A 19,507-nucleotide genomic window follows, 5' to 3' on the forward strand; every position below is an offset into this window, starting at 1 on the left:
TTTTATCCTGATTAGTTGCTGGATCATATGTTCCTAACCAGCTGTTTTTTTCAAACTGTAAGGTCCTATTGCAAGGGCTGATGGTAAACCTTGCTATGTTTTCCAAACCAAGAGGCCATTGGATAGGCATATGTGTTTAGGGTATCCTGGCCTCTTCTTGACTGAGCGTATCACTGTCCTTTAATCAAGCTAGAAGGTACACTTGAGCTTTTTCAGATAGTCCTTCTTTAAACCTGCAGGATCACAAGTAATCTTTTTAATTTTCTTGTGTCCGTCCGTCTTTAATTTCTCCAGATACTGCAGGCAAACAGCTCGCCGAGGTGTCCCATGGGGGTTTAAAAGCCGCATCGAATGCAGTTGAATTAGCGCCCGTGGCGCAATCCCGCGGCCTGAAATGAACCCTGCGAGGCTGTGTATCAGAGGGTACGTTGTTGACTATTGGCCTATTTTCCTATTGGGCAAATTATTCGGTCATAATGGAGATGGGGGCAGAGCTGACTGAGGCTGTGCAAAAAAGAAAGGATCTTTGGGGGCAGACATCAACTTTGAGTTTAGTATTTTACTTAGCCCAAAAGGGTGCCCTTCTGACTTCCGATCCTGATGGCGTAGGCCCACACCCATGAAATGTTCTTCCCTGAGATTTTCTTCTCTTGTGCCAGAATTTCTGCTTAGGATTCTTTATCTTGCCTCTGTTCATGTTTCATCTGTATATATGTATTAATCTAATTAAAGCACATGTGGTGTATGTTATGGGATTTTCTAGCATAGTAGTTTGGATGGACAGGTAACCTGGTTTTTGCATTTTCTGTCCTCAGAATGGATGATGACATGAATTTTTATAGGTCTTTTGTTTGGTGTCTTCTATCTTGATGCAATGCACATATTCCTATGTTTGTGATATATTATTCAGAAGTAAACCAAACCAAGGAGCAGCCTGTCTTTTTTATGAAGGACAGTAATTTTTATTTGTGGTGGTGGTGGGATGGTTATATTATTCTGGTGTTTTGGGAACCTTTGTATGAAACAAAGTTTATCTTAGATGCAGAAAAACATGGAGTAATATCCCTTCCACAATGGCACTAACCAAAACCTTGACTGATGTGGTATAACAAAACCTTCAGTCCTGTTGAAATGAACATAACTGCTAAGAGAAAGTCTACATGGTGGTAGCAGCAGCTAAATATTATTAGTAGTAATATTAGTGAAGAAGACATCTGACTCCAGTATAGTATAGAAGAAAAACATCATTTTTAAAAGCTGATATTCTATTTGGTGACCAAGAACTTTAAATATTAGATTCAACATCTTAATTTTAGTTTGAGTGTTGTTTTGTTTTGTCTGGCAAGGTATGTCTTCATCTCCTGACATGTGAAATGTTTATACCAAGGTGATATCTTTCCTTCCCAGACCTCAGAATATATTATTCAAGCTTACAAATATGGTGCATTTGAGAAGATCCCAGAGTTTATCGCTTTTAGGAACAGGCTGAATAATTCTCTTCATTTTGCACAAGTCCGTACTGAACGGATGTTGTTAGACCTTCTACTTGAAGCAAATGTGTAAGTATTGCACAAGAGCTAATAAGGAACTAAGAGATTAGATCAGATGCTGAGAACCATTAATGGGCCTCATGGGTGTCATTAGCGGGCTTAAGCTAAAGAAAAATGGGAAAAAAAAATGTAGGAGGGAACAGGGAAGAAAGGGGAAGGTGCCTGTCATGGGGAATGATAGGGTACTGCCAGCACCATCCCAGGTTCCATACAGAAAACAGCTAGGCCATGGTCATCATCCCTGGCCCATATTATGTTTACAAGCTTCCCCATACCCTGCAAACATGGGATTTCAGAAATTAATGCTGATGGACTTTATTTTGGTTGGGCCTCCAGATGCCTTTCTTTTGCTGCGTAGCAGGCCAGAACCAGTGCTTGGTTCTATTTCACGTTATATGAGCTTTTACTTCCTAATATTAAAGCCTTCCTTTCTTCCTTCACTCTTTCCTTTTCTCTCTTTCTAGTAAAACAAAGTCCTGGCTAACATGTTTTCATGACTATTTTATTATTGAATAATACTTAAATAAATTTTCATTATCACAGATCAACCAGCTTAGCAGAAAGTATAAAGTCAATGAATCTTCGGCCAGAAGAAGATGACATTCCATGGGAAGCCTTGCGAGACAACAGAGACTTAAATGTTTTCTTTAGCTGGGATCCAAAAGACAGGTAACTTGAATTTAACCCCAAGCAATTTATTTTTAAAGAATCAAGATGAATTTAAGAGTTTTATATATTATATTATATATTACGTATATATAATAACATTTTTATTGTAGGGGTCAGAAAATATAGGTAAGCCAAAGGAAGAAAAGAAAACCTCACCCCTATGTTGAGATTACTGGTTAATCTAAAAGTTAATTCCTCCTTCACAGCATACATGAAAATGGATTCCAGATGGATTAAAGATTATATGTTAAAACTTAGAAGAAAATATAAAAAATATTTTTAAATGGTTGGGAAAGTCTTTCTCAGCATTACATCAGATCTGGAAACAAAGAATTTGACCTCTAAATATTAGTCTTCTATATAGAAGTAAATTTGTTAACAAGTTCTAGAGGTATCTGGTAAATTGGTAAATTTCTTCATATATATTAATATCCTTCACATATATGGAGAATTGGTAAATTGGTAAATTTCTTCATATATATTAATATCCTTCACATATACAGAGAACTCAATAAATCAATAAGAAGATAAATGAAAAACAAATGGGGCAAAGGGTTTAATAGGAAATTAAAGAAATGTACTTTACAGCAATAAAGATTTGTATTTTAATCTGTCAGATGAAGATTTAACCTATCACATAAAAAAAGATTAATCCGGGCTTCCCTGGTGGCGCAGTGGTTCGGAGTCCGCCTGCCGATGCAGGGGACACAGGTTCGTGCCCCAGTCTGGGAGGATCCCACATGCCGCGGAGCAGCTGGGCCCATGAGCCATGGCCGCTGAGCCTGCGCGTCCGGAGCCTGTGCTCCACAGCGGGAGAGGCCACAACAGTGAGAGGCCCGCGTACAGCACACACACAAAAAAAAGATTAATCCTTATTCTCAGCTAGGTTATGGGAAAGTGGTGGTTGTGAGTTTACATGGCAGTAAAACTTTATATAACCTTTCTATAGGGAGTTTTAGTTATATGTATCACGATAGAAAAGGCTGTGTACCATTTAATTCAGCAGAACCACTTCTAGGAAAGTGGAAACTAAGGAATAAGTGCACAAGTATGCAGAGACATGTATACAGGGTAGTTCTGAATATGCTGTAATTTGGGGGCTTCCAAGACTACATTCAGTGATTTGCCAGGACTCATGGGATTCTACATGTAGTTGGACTCACGACTAAGTTTTTTTATAACAAAAGGATACATGACAGCATCAGCAAAGGGAAAGACATACAGGTGGAGTTTGGAAAACTCCATGCACAGACTTCTGGTGTTCTCTCCCTCCTATGAAGGAATATACTGAGCGTGTGCTCCTTTCTCCAGCAGCAAAAAATGCGGTATTTCTGTGCAATATTTCTGCCCAGAGAAGCCCGTTAAAGATTTGATGCCCAAGGTTTTCATCGGCTGGTGATGTAGGCACCCTCAGTCTAGCATGTACCAACATTTCAGGCTCCCAGAAGGAAAGCGCTGTTCACCCTTAACCACATAATTTGTACAAACAATCTAGGCAGGTGAGCCACTCTGGTCATTTAGGGAATGGTTGGCCTGCTAGGTTCCCAGACATCAGGCAAGGGCCAGCCTTGCAAGTAGGTCCTTCTGAAGATAATAGCCTGAGGGTTGCTATGTTAACTTTTTTTTTTTTTTTAAAGAATATTTGGTGGGGGATTTTTTATTTATTTATTTGTTTTATTTTTGACTATGTTGGGTCTTCGTTGCTGTGTGTGGGCTTTCTCTAGTTGTGGTGAGTGGGGGCTACTCTTTGTTGCAGTGAGTAGGCTTCTCACCGTCGTGGCTTCTCTTGTTGTGGAGCACGGGCTTTAGGCACACAGGCTTCAGTAGTTGTGGCACGTAGGCTCAGTAGTTGTGGCTCGTGGACTCTAGAGCACAGGTTCAGTAGTTGTGGTGCACAGGCTTAGTTGCTCCGCGGCATGTGGGATCTTCCCGGGCCAGGGTTTGAACCCATGTCCCCTGCATTGGCAGGCAGATTCTTAACCACTGCACCACCAGGCAAGCCCTATGTTAACTGTTTTCTGTACACACTGTCCTAAAAAGATGCAGTTTGCAAAATAGTATAAACACTGTGAACCCATTTTATCTGTTTAAAGTATATTACATAAATATTTGTAGTTCATTTTTGTACATCGTATTTCAAAATCTGATAGGATCTATACCAAGCATGTTAATATTGTGGGTTCTCTGTCAGTAGTAATGTTGTAGTTATGACTTGTTGACATTTCCGTTATAAACTTTAATTTTGAATTGTTTATGCAAAATAACTGGATTTATGTTGTATTAGGCTGAAAGTTGACAATTTTGGCTACCATTTGTGGATTTTGACTTAGATTCATTATGCATATCAGAATCTTTTTTTATAAGAGCATAGAAAAACATTTGTTGTAAACTGCTGTTTAACAAAGAATATTTAGTTTCTTTAAACATAAAGTTTGAGTGGCAGTTAATAGTGTGAAGCAGATCATATTTGTATTGATTGAAAAATGAAACTTAGAAACTTAGATTTTAAAAGTAGTGACAGTGCTTAGCTTACGATTATTTATCATTTGAATCATTTAAATTTAGTGAGAATATTAATTGAGAATGTTTTTCTTTCTAATTTTTATACTCTGTAAATCACGGCCTTAAAAATAATAATGCATAATGAAACAATTCCAACATGAAAAGTGTTTTTTACTTTTGTTACATAAAAATAATTTGAGTGCTTACTTAATATACCTTGAGTGGTTATATAGTAAATCACTAAATAGATGGTGTCACTCAACAAATAATGTTATTATTTTCTGAAGGAATAAAGATTTCCAGTCATTAAACAAAAACTAAATAATCAAGTGTTCTGTATCAGGAATTCTAAATATGCCTTTCTAAGATCATTTTTATGTGTCATTTTTACCCTGAAAGTTTTAACTAATCAAAGTGATGGTTCAAAATAAATTTTAGGGGCCTCCCTGGTGGCGCAGTGGTTGAGAGTCCGCCTGCCGATGCAGGGGATACGGGTTCGTGCCCCGGTCTGGGAGGATCCCATATGCCGCGGAGCGGCTGGGCCCGTGAGCCATGGCCGTTGGGCCTGCGCATCCGGAGCCTGTGCTCCGCAACGGGAGAGGCCACAACAGTGAGAGGCCCGCATACCGCAAAAAAATAAATAAATAAATAAATAAATAAATAAATAAATTTTAGAAAACTTAGGATAGCATGGATTCTGTTCCTATAACAGAATCTCAGTGGAATATTTTTCCCAAGACTAATACAAATTTAATCTGATTTTTTAAGACTTTGTTAGCTTCCATTTAAATGATAGTATAGGGACTTCCTTGGAAATCAGGTCCAATGGTTGAGACTCCACCTTCCAATGCAGAGGGTGCGGGTTTGATCCCTGGTCAGGGAACTAAGATCCCACATGCGGCGGGGTGCAGCCAAAAATTAAAAAAAAAAAAAGATAGTACGAGCATATACTCTTTGGGAGCATTTTTTGTTCTTCAGACAAACAGAAGTGATTTTAATAAGGCTTAATAATATTTAATGGCAACCTTCTGTTCTATTTTAAAAATCTAGTCTTTTGACCACTTTGACTTTTTAAATATATGACATCTTTACCAAGTGCACTGAAGGTCTATTATAGGGAGAACTGGTTGGGAGACAGTAAAAGTTTTGATTGTAAGTCATTCACTTAATTAAAAACATTGCAGGGCCTCCCTGGTGGCGCAAGTGGTTAAGAGTCCGCCTGCCGATGCAGGGGATACGGGTTCGTGCCCCGGTCTGGGAGGATCCCATATGCCGCGGAGCGGCTGGGCCCGTGAGCCATGGCCGCTGGGCCTGCGCGTCCGGAGCCTGTGCTCCGCAACGGAAGAGGCCACAACAGTGAGAGGCCCACATACCGCAAAAAGAAAAAAAAAAAAAAAAAAAAAACATTGCAAATACTGCATGTTGTTATTTATATAAAATCAGAAAAAGGACATTCTTGTCAAGTTCCAAAATTTGTATATACTTTTAGGTCATAAGAGTTAATAGTTTTATTTATGACTTTGTAGATTATGTTGTTTATGTGTGAAACAAAGCAGGAAAATATATTGAGAAAGAATTATGTTTATGGAGTTTTTTAATGTGTTACATTTCTTAAATGTAAACATATATTTCTAATGCGTACTTAAGTAATGTTTAAGGAAACCAAAGTAATGCATTGTTGTGCATGTTGGCAGTGTCAAAAATAAAACCATTTTGGTGGTTAAAAAATATATATATATTGTAGGTTCTTGGTTATCAGGTCCTGTTGTCCCTTTACTTTTTTTACTTTTCTGTCATTTGAATTTTTTATATTATGTATTTTATCATCAGAAAAATGAATCTCACGTAAGGGGAAAACGACCTGTTAGGTAGGTTATCTTTCCCATTTTATGGATACCGAAATGGGGACTTGGACTGTTTTGGTTTGTCCAAGATCATTCAGCTATTAAATGAAAGCTGAGACCATTCAAAGGCGTCTTGACTGATGAAAGTGAACTTTGAAAGCTTTAAAGTTAACAGGAATAAAATGGATGGTTTGCGGATGTTTCTTTTTAAGGGATGTTTCTGAAGAACATAAGAAACTTTCCTTGGAGGAGGAGACAATGTGGTTAAGAATCCGTTCCTTAACCTTGAGGCTGATCAGTGGACTTCCAAGTCTTAACCATTCTGTTGGGCTAGAGAACTCAGAGAAGACCACTGAGAATGGAGTATCCTCCCGGATTGATATTTTCCGTTTGCTCCTTCAACATCTGGAGGTGGCCCTGGAGATGGGAAAGCGATTTATTGAGAAGGACATTCAGGTATCATCAGTGCGTATTTACAATCAAAGCTGCAAAAATATGTGACTGTCTTTTTGAAAATAGGAATTGGGGATGGGTGAGTAGTAAAGAACAGTATTTTGTCCCACTTTATGGCATCTACAGGAAAAAGACAAACTTTTTAAACTTGGGGAATTGCAGAGGCTTCCTCAGTATCCAAATTGGATAGTGAGGAAAAGCAAAATAGCTTTTTTGTGATGGTAAACTTTTTAATACCTGTCGACAAATTAATACAGCGTTTCTGTTTTCACCATAATGATTATTATTAGCTTGCTGATCAGTGCTTTGTAACTTAATCATGGAGATAGATTTTTATCCAGTTCCTTGTTTTCTCATTTTGTATTTTATGAATTTAAATTTCAGTGGATTTAAAGAACATTTAAAGAACTTTTTTTCCTTTCCAGTATCCTTTCCTTGGTCCTGTACCTACCAGAATGGCTGGATTCTTTAATTCTGGCTGTTCTCAGTGTCAGACCAGCTCTTTTTATCTTGTTAGTGATATTTATGAGCTGGACATCAATGGTTTAGGTAAGTGTATACTTGCATGAGTATGTTTACAGGGTCTTTGTCACTGAAAACTTAGTAAATGCAACAAAATATCTATAACCTCACATATTTGGAAAAATTTGTAGGAGATGGAAGCTGTAAGCTGTTCTGGAATGTCTGGTTTGCTATATAATAAAGTCCATTAAACAGTTTACAAAATAATGTGTAGAAGCTTAAGTCCGTTCCATATTTTATTTTTAATCCACCCTGCTGCGCCCCCCACACCCCGCCCCCGCACCTCTAAATGCTGCTCACTCCCTTTCCCTCATTTTCCCACTTCTGTTTTAAGTCTATTTTAAAATCATTTTTTAGGGCCAAAAGTTGAAGAAATCCTTGATTTGTTGAAATATTGTTGGATTTCAAGTTGAATTCTTTTCATTCATTCATTTAAAAAATTTTTAAAAATTGAAGTATAGTTGATTTACAATGTTATGTTAGTTTCTGGTGTACAGCAAAATGATTCAGGTATACCTGTATATATATACATGTATTTTCATATTCTTTTCCATTCTGGTTTATGATAGGATATTGAATATAGTTCCCTGTGCTATACAGTAGGACCTTGTTGTTTATCTGTTTTATGTATAGTAGTTTGTATCTGCTAATCCCAAACTCCTAATTTATCCCTCCCCCATCCCCTTTCCCCTTTGATAACTCTAAGTTTGTTTTCTATGTCTATGAGTCTGTTTCTGTTTTATAAATAACTTCATTTGTATCAGATTAAATTCTTTACTTAAAAATGAAGGCCTAGGGACTTCCCTGGTGGTCCAGGGAAGGCTCTGCGCTCCCAATGCAGGGGGCCGGGGTTCGATCCCTGGTTGGGGAACTAGATCTCGCATGCATGCCGCAACTAAGAGTTTGCATGCCACAACTAAGAAGTCTGCATGCTGCAACTAAAGATCCCGCATGCCACAACAAAGACCTGGTGCGGCCAAAATAAATAAATAAATATTTAAAAAAAGAAAGAAGAAGGCCTAAACTTTGTAGAGAAAATATTTTTTTCTAAGCTATCAACCCAGCGAGAGTCACAAATACCATATAGGTCATGTTTTTTTGTTTGTGTTTTGTTTTTCCCAAGTCATAAGGCTTGTGGATCCTGTCATTTAGAGTATTTGAAACATGTAGATTTCTGGTCCTCCTAGAGAATCTTAGGTAGTGCTTTTGGCAGAACAGTAATTAATCTTTCTCTCAGTAATGGAATTTAGAGGCCTGTGGGTCTTAAGAGAAAAGAAAATGTTCTTGCCTATGCTTCCAGGTATTGGTCTTGCTTCTTTATCTTACTAAAAATTGAATTGAAAGTTTTTCATTGTGCTTCAATTTTAGAGGATACAATGGAGATCCAGGAGCGAGTAGAGAATAGTCTTAAGTCTTTACTAGAACAGTTAAAAGGTAAGTGGTCTTACTGTGGATTCCCATATTGTATCTGATTGTCTGACAGTAGCTCATTTTTTCATAGAAACTTGCAAGAGGTTTTGAAAAATAATAATGCACACTTTTGGTATTTTTAAAGACTTTGTTTCTAACTTTAAAAAGTTTTGATTACAAAAGTAGTAGACACCTATTGTAAAACAGTACACAAGTGGGTATGGTCTTTTCCCCTTTCCCAGCCCCATTCCTGCAGAGGTAAGTAGGTACGTGCTGTTAGCACTTTGCCATCTGTATTTCTGCATACCACCTAAACAGTCATACATGTGTGTATGGAAATACATAGTAGTGATTTAAAAAAGAAATATATGGGGCCTCCCTGGTGGCGCAGTGGTTGAGAGTCCGCCTGCCGATGCAGGGGATACGGGTTCGTGCCCCGGTCTGGGAGGATCCCATATGCCGCGGAGCGGCTGGGCCCGTGAGCCATGGCCGCTGGGCCTGCGCGTCCGGAGCCTGTGCTCCGCAACGGGAGAGGCCACAACAGTGAGAGGCCCACATAACGCAAAAAGGAAAAAAAAAAAAAAAAGAAGAAATATATGAAAAGGTATAATACATGCTTTTCTGGCTTTAATTATTTGTTATCTTGGACATTTTACCATGTCAGTTATATACACACCCCATTTGTTTTAAGGGCTGCATAATATTCCACAGTATTGTATCAGTGTACCAGATTTATTTATATGCTCTGAGTACATAATATATTATGCATAACAATGCTGACATAAATATCTTGGGACACAATTGTTTGGGTACTTATTTGAGTATTTCCTTGGGGTTAAATTCCTAGCAATGAAATTATTTGGTAAAGAATATACATATGCATTTTCTTTTAACTCTCTCAAATACTTAAAAAAATTATTATTTAACTATAGTTGATTTACAATACTGTGTTAGTTTCAGGTGTACAGCTTCAGATTCTTTTCCATTATAGATTATTGTGCATTTTAAATCTATAAGGGTCTTTCTTTTTAGGAGCCTAAAAAGTCTTTTATTTGTTGCTCAAGTGAAGACTGAGAATTAAAAGATGATCAAGATTATGAGAATAAAACCTGGTATTTGTTAGGAAGGTGCATTTCTACCATACACATTGGTCTTTTAGTCTATAATGGCACAAGTTCTTTTAAACCATCCACTTGAAGTCTTTTTTTTTTTTTTTTATAAATTTATTTTATTTATTTATTTGGCTGTGTTGGGTCTTCATTTCTGTGCGAGGGCTTTCTCTAGTTGCGGCGAGCGGGGGCCACTCTTCATCGCGCTGCGCGGGTCTCTTACTGTCATGGCCTCTCCCGTTGCAGAGCACAGGCTCCAGACGTGCAGGCTCAGTAGTTGTGGCTCACGGGCCCAGTCGCTCCGCGGCATGTGGGATCTTCCCAGACCAGGGCTCGAACCCGTGTCCCCTGCATTGGCAGGCAGATTCTCAACCACTGCGCCACCAGGGAAGCCCTGAAGTCTTATTTTTATTGTGCCAATGGCCTATCTGTGGAAAGGTGTAGCTGGTGTTTATTTATTTTTTAAACAGTTGTACCATATTTTATTTTATTTTTTTAATTATTTATTTGGTTGCGCTGGGTCTTAGTTGCGGCAGGCAGCCTCCTTCATTGCGGCTTGCAGGCTCCTTAGTTGCAGCACGTGGGCTTCCTTAGTTGTGGCATGTGAACTCTTAATTGTGGCATGCATGTGGGATCTAGTTCCCTGACCCCAGGCCACCTGCACTGGAAGTGTGGAGTCTTAACCACTGGACCACCAGGGAAGTCCCCATAGCTGGTGTTTAGACCCTAGAATATGTAATTTATAAGTCTGCCTTTTATGTTTTGAAGACAATAGAGCAGTAGTCGTGTGGCTTTTTAAAGAGCTTAAAATAGGGCTTCCCTGGTGGCACAGTGGTTGGGAGTCTGCCTGCCAATGCAGAGGACACGGGTTCAAGCCCTGGTCCCAGAAGATCCCACATGCTGTGGAGCAGCTAAGCCCATGAGCCACAACTGCTGAGCCTGCGCTCTAGGGCCCACGAGCCACAACTACTGAGCCCACGTACCACAACTACTGAAACCCATGTGCCTAGAGCCTGTGCTCCGCTGCAAGAGAAACCACTGCAATGAGAAGCCTGCGCACCACAACGAAGAGTAGTCCCTGCTCGCCACAACTAGAGAAAGCCTGAGGGCAGCAGCAAAGACCCAATGCAGCCAAAAACAATAAATAAATAAAATAAAATAATAAAATAAACTTAAAAAAATAAAGAGCTTAAAATAGGTATTCTTTGGTGTTTGTTTCATTGGGGTGGGGGAGCTTTCTGGATTAAATCTTTATATTTGCTTATTCTTTATTAGATTGTGCACTGTGTTCCTAAAAATAACATTGAGACAAAAGCTGAATAAAACCATAAAATATTTTTCTGTTTTCAGATGTCTTCAGTAAATGTAAAGGTGATCTCTTAGAAGTTAAAGATGGTAACTTGAAAACACATCCTACTCTTTTAGAAAATCTAGTCTTCTTGGTTGAGGTATGTTTTTGTTCTCTTTGTGAAAAACTCAATTTTCCTTAATTGTATGCAGGATTAATTTTTCAAAAATAAACAGATAATAGGCACCTTATGCCTGTAATTTAACCCCTCACTCCCACCTTTTGTTAATTGAAAAGCAATTTCAATTTTCTGAACTAATTCCTTCCAAGGGTATCAGGAGAATTTCATTCATAATGTTAGGGTAAAACTTCTTGAAATTTGCTTTACAAATCTCTAAAGATTCCTCAGATTCACTGCAAATCTAGCTCTCCTGTTCATTTTCCTTTTTGACTCAACTATTATGTAGTTTAAGTTAGTTCTGCCAGTTTTCTGAATTTGTTGCTGCTGTTCACTAATTGCTGAGATTCTGCATTATGAAGGAGAATCCAGGAGCTGATGTAGCAAAACACTTTTTTTCTTTTAACCAGAGAGAGAGAAGAGGATCACAAACACTCATAGTCCATTATCTTTTTTCCATTTATTTTGTCACATGTTATTTACTTTCTTTCTCTACTAGTCTGTAAGCTTCCTGAAGGCAATATTCTCTGTTTTGGTGACATTTTAAGTGCCTAAGAGATACTTAATGAGTGAATGAGAAATAATTGCATGTATATATGTACATGAATACACTGTAGCATAGGTGAACACGTATAAACACCTAACTTAATTCAAAGGAGAATATGTGCTGACCAACTGGGGAGATTTCTTCATACACAATTTAAGGTTTGCAGGCGAGGCAGTATCTTATCTGGATGGAGAGGTGGGTGGGGAGAGGCATATTTTACAGAACCTTTGGATTCCATACCTAGGAATTTGGACCTTTCACTTCAGTGGAAAGGATGTTAATGGATCCCCATCTTCTGCAAGGAAGTGAAAGAAAATTGGACTGAGTAGAGCAGGTGTCCTGAACCCCCGGGCCACGGACTGTTAACCAGTCTGTTAACAGACTGTTAGGAACTGGGCCGTACAGCAGGAGGTGAGCAGCAGGTGAGCGAAGCTTCATCTGTGTTTACAGCCACTCCCCATCACTTGCATTACCGCCCGAGCTCTGCCTCCTGTCAGATCAGCAGCGGCATTAGATTCTCATAGGAGCGTGAACCCTACTGTGAACTGTGCATGCGAGGGATCTAGGTTGCGAGCTCCTCATGAGAATCTAATGCCTGATGATCTGAGGTGGAGCTGAGGCAGTGATACTAGCACTGGGGAGTGGCTGCAAAGACGGATTATCATGAGCAGAGAGGTTTGACTGCACAGGGACCCTAATAAATCAGTTGCTTGCAGACTCATATCAAAACCCTATCAGTGAGTGGCAAGTGAAAACAAGCTCAGGGCTCCCACTGATTCTACGTTATGGTGAGTTGTATAATTATTTCATTATATATTACAGTGTAATTATAATAGAAATAAAGTGCACAATAAACGTAATGAGCCTGAATCATCCCCAAACCATCCCCCGTCCATGGAAAAATTGTCTTCCACGAAACCGGTCCCTGGTGCCAAAAAGGTTGGGGACCACTGGAGTAGAGGATGAGTTGAGAGCTGGGAGAGCCAGAAGAAAGAATAAAGACAGTATTCTGAGTGGGAGATGAAGAAGACCTGGATCAGTGTGGTGACTGTAGAAATTAGAGAGTGGAGAGTTACAAGAGAACTTGAAGAGATTTGCATAGAAGAGCTGTTTGCATAGAAATTTGTTCATAATCTTTGTTCTTGATAGATATGTTGAGTGTAATCCTTATTGATGAATTTGCAATTTTTCCTCTTTCAGACTATTTCTATTATCCTTTGGGTGTCCAGTTACTGTGAGAGTGTCCTGCGACCATACAAATTAAATTTACAGAAAAAGAAGAAGAAGAAAAAAGAAACGAGCATCATCATGGTAATAACAGAGAAAACACAAGTAACAATCTGGCTGCACGCTGCCTTTTCTTTTCACTGTTTTCTTGCATTTTGTAAGAGATCATAGGACCCAATATGCATTCATTTACCCTCCCCAGCTTTTAAAAAAAAAAATTATACACCTGCAGAAAAGCTGAAAGACTAGTATAATGACACCCAGACATCCTTACCTAGATTCACCACTTGTTAACAATTTGCCACATTTGCTTTATCTCTCTCTCTCTCTCTCTCTCTCATTCTCTACCTCCCCCACCCCCATTTGTTGAACCATTTGAAAGAAAAGTACAGACTGTGATACTTAACACACCAGGGTAGAACAGGGGCAGTCTCCTACAAAACCATAATACTCAAGATATTTAATATTGATACAATAATATTATAATGTCCATATTAACCTTTTCCCTGTTATTCCAGTTACATCCCGTATAGTCTTTTTCAAAATACTAGAATCCTACTAAGGGTCTGACACAGCTTTTAGTTGTCATTTCTCTGTACCTTTCTTTCATCAAGCGTACTTCCTTAGCTTTTGTTTGTCTTTATTGTGGGAAAGTCTAGCTAGGATTTTGGTAGACTGTCCCACAGTCTGGATTTGGCTAATTGTTTCCGTAGATTTAGGTTAAACATAGATGCTGTGTCCTTTTTAGCAATTAAATTAGGAGGCACTAATGTTGTTATGTCCCATTATTGATAATTTCAGATTTAATTATTTGATAAAGGAAGTATCTGCCGGATTTCTTTATTGTAAGAGTGTCTTTCCTCCCTGTGTAATTAATCTGTGAGATGATGCTTTGAGACTGAATATCCTGTTCCCCACCAGCCTTTCACCCACTGGTTTTAACATCCATTGTTAGTCTAACTTGCATGAATCATTTATTTCTTTGGTGGTTCCACAATGGTGATTTTTAAAAATTCTACCAATCATTTATCATTTATTAACTGGCATTCTGTAAAATAGAGCTGTATATTTTTAATATCACTATTTTAGTATCACTGTGGACTCATTCTTTTTTAAATTTACCTTGTAAACTATTATCATCGTTTTCTTTTGGATGCACAGATTTGGCTAATGGGAGCCACTTGAAGCTGGTTCCCGTCCTTGAACATCATTGGTCTTTGAGCCCTTACTGTCTGAAACAACAAAAATGCTCCAAGCACTTTGTACTCACCCACTGAACTGAAATCAGTCATTTTTTTCAATGAGCCCTGGTTCCTTTATGGGGAATGGTATTCAAAATACCAAGATCTAGTTGTTAGGTATACTAATTGCTATTAGGGTTTTACTGTTTTCTAGTTAATGGCCATGAAGAGAGACAGGAAATTTATTTACACACACACACACACACACACACACACACACACACACACACACAGTTTTAAATAATTAATTCATACTGGTACCTCCAGTTTTAGTCCAATATCAAGTGTTCTTCCTTCCATTCCTTCCCTCATTCCATATTTGTAGTTTTCTTTTCAGAGTAAGAACCATGGTTCCCAACAGCATCAATATATTTATTCATTTGCTGTTTTACAATAAATACTAAGTAGTTTTGGAATTAGTACATTGGTTCCAGTACCAGTTCCAATAACAAACCCACTAAATGAAGTTCAAATTTTTGCATTTCTTTTTTGTGCTTAAAATATGTTCCAGTGAATGTAGACAGTTGAGGTACTCTGTAAAAGCACTGGAATTAAAAACTCAGATTATATTATTAGTGTGATGTAAATAAGATTCATCTATTTCTGTTTGTATTCAATTTTGGAGTTTCCTCCCATCTTAATTGATTTAATTTTTGCATGTGTAAAACATTAACATAATTTATATCCTTTTCATAAGGAAAGATGTTTAGGATTTATTCTCTAATGGCATGCTGTTTTGTTAATGTTTGAATTTATCTTATTATTATTAATGGAAGACTTTTGTTCACTGTAGGAATATAGTAACCATTGTCGTTTGAAAATGTTGATGGTTTTATTAGTAATACTAACTTCCTGCACAATTCAGTAGCAATTCAGGAATGTTTTAGATTTGACACTTGTCCTGGGTGTTGCCATTTATTCGTTTCTCTCCTTCACTTTGTTCAAGATAATTTAACAGACCATGAGTGCAAAGTTTGAAAGAATTGATCAGGGTTGCATGATTACTTTCTCTTCTAATGAAAACCTACACTTCTAGTACTTGTCAAATAGCTTTTGGTATTTGGATTTTGTGAGAGTTTTTGTAGTTACTGCTTTTCTAATTTCCAAAAATGAGAATAGCCGCCTATTTTTCTGATTGTTAGTGTAACCTAAATATATGAATAAAGTGAAGATCACCCGTTTTCCCAGCAAACAGAGATAGCCACTGCATACAAACCAGAATCATGCTCTATAGAAAGTTCTACAACTTTGCTATTTGTTTCTGTTTTCACTTAATAGGGTATCTTAGACATCTCTTCATTTCAGCAAATATAGATGTATCTCATTACTTTTAATGGTTATGTACTATCCTGTTATATTAATATACCATAACTTATTCCCATTGTTGAATGTTTAGTTGGTTCTGATTTTCTTTTAATATTATAAATAATGCTGCTATTAAAATATGGACAGGGCTTCCCTGGCGGCGCAGTGGTTGAGAGTCCGCCTGCCGATGCAGGGGGCGCGGGTTCGTGCCCCGGTCCGGGGGGATCCCACGTGCCACGGAGCAGCTGGGCCCGTGAGCCATGGCCGCTGAGCCTGCGCGTCCGGAGCCTGTGCTCCGCAGCGGGAGAGGCCACAGCAGTGAGAGGCCCACGTACCGCAAAGAAAAAAAAAATACGGACAAACACAAGATGAATTTATAATATGATTTCCTTAGGCTATCTCTTAGATCTGACATTACTATGTATACAGGTTTCCCCTGCTATCCAGAAGTATAGCATTCCTTTGAAACCTTTCATAAGCCCAGGTGGCATAAAGGGAAGAAGCAATTACCTTAGGACACATCTTGCTATTGGATGCACAAAGTAAATTGAGATAAAGCACAGATGCTTACAGACATAGTTCACCGCTGTGGCGGCTTGATGTTGAGTGGCACTTCCGGTGCCACTCTTGCTGCTAAGGGTGTGCGCTGCTTCTGTAACAGCTTGCTGCACACGCTTTTCACCTTCTTTTTCCTATGAAAGCGAAAATCCTCTTTGGATTTCTTTTGGTTAGCCAAAACAGGTACTAATGTAGGTCTCTCCTGAAAGCTAAGTGGCGTAAAGCGAACTTTCAAAAAGCTGGAGATACCTGTTTTTACATTCCCCAGTGGTGTGGTGTGTCTGTATCCTTACCCATTTGATAGGCAAACATTGGTACTCTCCTTTTCCCAATTAGCATTAAAAAAATTCTATTGATGTTGCACCTTCAAAGACGACTTCTTGAGTGAAAAGCTGGCCTTAACTAGTTGATTGGCTAGGTTTCTTGTGTTCATCTGTTTTTAAAATTGTATCACTGCTGGGATTTCTTTGATATATTTTCTGTTTCTGTCTTTGCCCGTTTCCTATTGTGGTAGTAGTATTTTTTCTGTTGATATGTTTTGAGCTATTAGACTCTTAACATAGTAGTGTTAACATAATCCTCTTTCATATATGATGCAGTATTTTTCAGTTTGACATGTCTTTTAACTTGAGTGATTTTTTTGTCAATATAGTAATTTTTAAAAAATAAGAATTTTTTTCATGCCTAACTCCTTTGAATTAATTCTTAGATCATTGGTTTCATGGTTTTATCCTTTTTCTAATGGGATTTGGACTCCAAATTTGCTCCTAATCACCACTTTATGTTTGTCCCACAAATTTGGTACTTCATATCTTCATCTGACATAGCAAACTTTTTTTTTTTTTTTTTTGCCGTATGCAGGCCTCTCACTGTTGTGGCCTCTCCCGTTGCGGAGCACAGGCTCCAGACGCGCAGGCTTAGCGGCCATGGCTCACGGGCCCAGCCGCTCCGCGGCATGTGGGATCTTCCTGGACCGGGGCGCGAACCCGTGTCCCCTGCATCGGCAGGCGGACTCTCAACCACTGCGCCACCAGGGAAGCCCAGCAAACATTTTTTTCTAATACTTGTTGTGATTTATTCTTTGACCATTGTTTTGTTTAGGTGCTATTCAATAATTTCCAAATGTATGGTGATTAAAAAATTTTTTTTAGTTCTTGTACAATTTTTAAAGGTTACTTTCCATTTACAGATATTACAGAATATTGGCTATATGCCCCATGTTGTACAATACGTCCTTGAGCCTATCTTAACCCAGTAGTTTGTACCTCCCACTCCCCCCCACCTATTGCCCCTCCCCCAAGGTTTTTTTTTTTAAACTGTTCTTAGGTTAGTATTATGTTTAGAAAGACCTTTTCAATTTATGATCGCAAAAGCCACTACCTAAATCCTCTTCTGGTGCTTCGATGGATTTTTTAAAAAAATTTAAGTATTTAAATCTGTCTGGAATTTATTTTGTTATTTATTATTTATTTTATATTTCACAATATGTCTAGCTGGCTATTCATTACCATTCATCCACTTGAAAACCACTGTTTTGAAAGGTCACCATTTAAATTCCTTTATATTCTTTGCTCTATCTTGGGATTTATGTCCTTTCAGTCTTTGTCAGTTTACTTATATACCAGTCCCATCTGGATTTGATGTAACTTTATAATATACTCTAATATCTATTAGGGCAAGTTCCCCTTAACGGCTCTTTTTCAGAATTTTCTTGATTGTTGTCACCCATCATTTTTTCCATTAGAATTTCTGTTTCTGTTATTAACATTAGAGGAAATCTCAACGACATAAAGAGAAGAAATGAAGACTTGGTTCTTCTCATCTCCTTTAGTGTTCTAGGAGATTCCCAACCTGAAGTTGAATAATGACCAACTAAGATTTTTTATTTGTTTTTTCACCTCCACTTCCCCAGAGTGAAATAAAACCACACTGAAAAAAAGTCATCATTACTGAGTTAGCATTGGTGGCTATTAAATTTACCTTGGTTTGAGAGACTCTCTTAATATCCCAAACTGTATCTATCCTTGTTACTATTTTTCTTTGCGGGAACCACACCACATACCATGTGGGATCTTATTTCCCCCACCAGGGATTGAACCCGCGCCCCCCTGCTGTGGAAGTGCGGAGTCTTAACCATTGGATCTCCAGGGAAGTCCCATCCTGTTACTATTAATAGAATTAAGTAATGCTATAGCATGAAATTAGTATATCTTATGTGATATAGCATGGGAGAAATACATTTGATAATCTTTCAACTTTTTAAAAATCTTTTTTTCCAGCCACCTGTCTTTACCAGTTTCCAAGACTATGTTACTGGGCTTCAGACTTTAATTTCGAATGTTGTGGATCATATTAAAGGACTTGAAACACATCTAATTGCACTTAAACTTGAAGAACTTATTTTAGAAGACACTTCCCTCTCACTGGTAAGACACTGTATGGTAAGAGACTATAGTTGATCAGCAATAAGTTACATATAGATATTCAACTGTTCTTATTGTTATCACAGGGACAAGTTAATTTTTAATTCATTATTCTCTCCTTATGGGACTTGTGATTAGAAGGTGCCTGGCACTGGTTTTTTGCTGTGGTCTTGGCGGCGGTGGTGTCTCCTCCCCCTTCATCCCCCCCTCCCGCTTTCCACCTTTGAATACATTTTTGGGGGTGTTCTTTTACTGTGAAAACAACTGATGAATTGTTGAAGAGTAGAATTAGTATTGTCCCTGTTTTGAGCACCATAGGAAACCAGCCATACTTTTGAGATTCAGGGACAATCTCCTTGACTGAGAACTTACCTGCTGTTGGATTGGCTGGTTTCTTTGCCAGCCCAGCAATTATCTCATGGAAAAGGAAAGATGCTGGACATCAGAACTAATTATGTCAGTAATAGTGAGGCCAGAGCAAGCCAGCCAAAAAGGAATGGAAACAAGTATGGAATCAAAGGTACTAGTCAGTTAGTTTTCTCCTGATCATTATTTTAGGCTGGTTTCTTAAAATTCTGCTAGCAAAATCCCTGATAGTCTCACTTTAAAAAATGTGGATCCTTTTAAAAAAGTTAATTAAATAAAACAAACAAATGGTGTCAGGTGAGTTAACATGCACCA

At 38.3% G+C, this 19,507-nt stretch overlaps 1 protein-coding gene across 2 annotated transcripts in view; it reads left to right on the forward strand.

The window, feature by feature from the left end:
• The window catches only part of NAA25 (N-alpha-acetyltransferase 25, NatB auxiliary subunit), a 75,864-nt gene that overhangs the window by 47,934 nt on the left and 8,423 nt on the right, over nt 1-19,507 (forward strand). For both annotated transcript variants that reach the window (XM_060119185.1, XM_060119186.1), the window contains exons 16-23: nt 1,408-1,559; nt 2,094-2,219; nt 6,778-7,021; nt 7,444-7,567; nt 8,909-8,974; nt 11,410-11,507; nt 13,273-13,383; nt 18,683-18,829. In XM_060119185.1, the coding sequence (XP_059975168.1) occupies nt 1,408-1,559; nt 2,094-2,219; nt 6,778-7,021; nt 7,444-7,567; nt 8,909-8,974; nt 11,410-11,507; nt 13,273-13,383; nt 18,683-18,829 (1,068 nt within the window). The remainder of the gene's footprint in view (nt 1-1,407; nt 1,560-2,093; nt 2,220-6,777; nt 7,022-7,443; nt 7,568-8,908; nt 8,975-11,409; nt 11,508-13,272; nt 13,384-18,682; nt 18,830-19,507) is intronic.

Source organism: Mesoplodon densirostris, chromosome 15 (assembly GCF_025265405.1).
Source record: "Mesoplodon densirostris isolate mMesDen1 chromosome 15, mMesDen1 primary haplotype, whole genome shotgun sequence".
NCBI classification, from domain to species: Eukaryota; Metazoa; Chordata; class Mammalia; order Artiodactyla; family Ziphiidae; genus Mesoplodon; species Mesoplodon densirostris.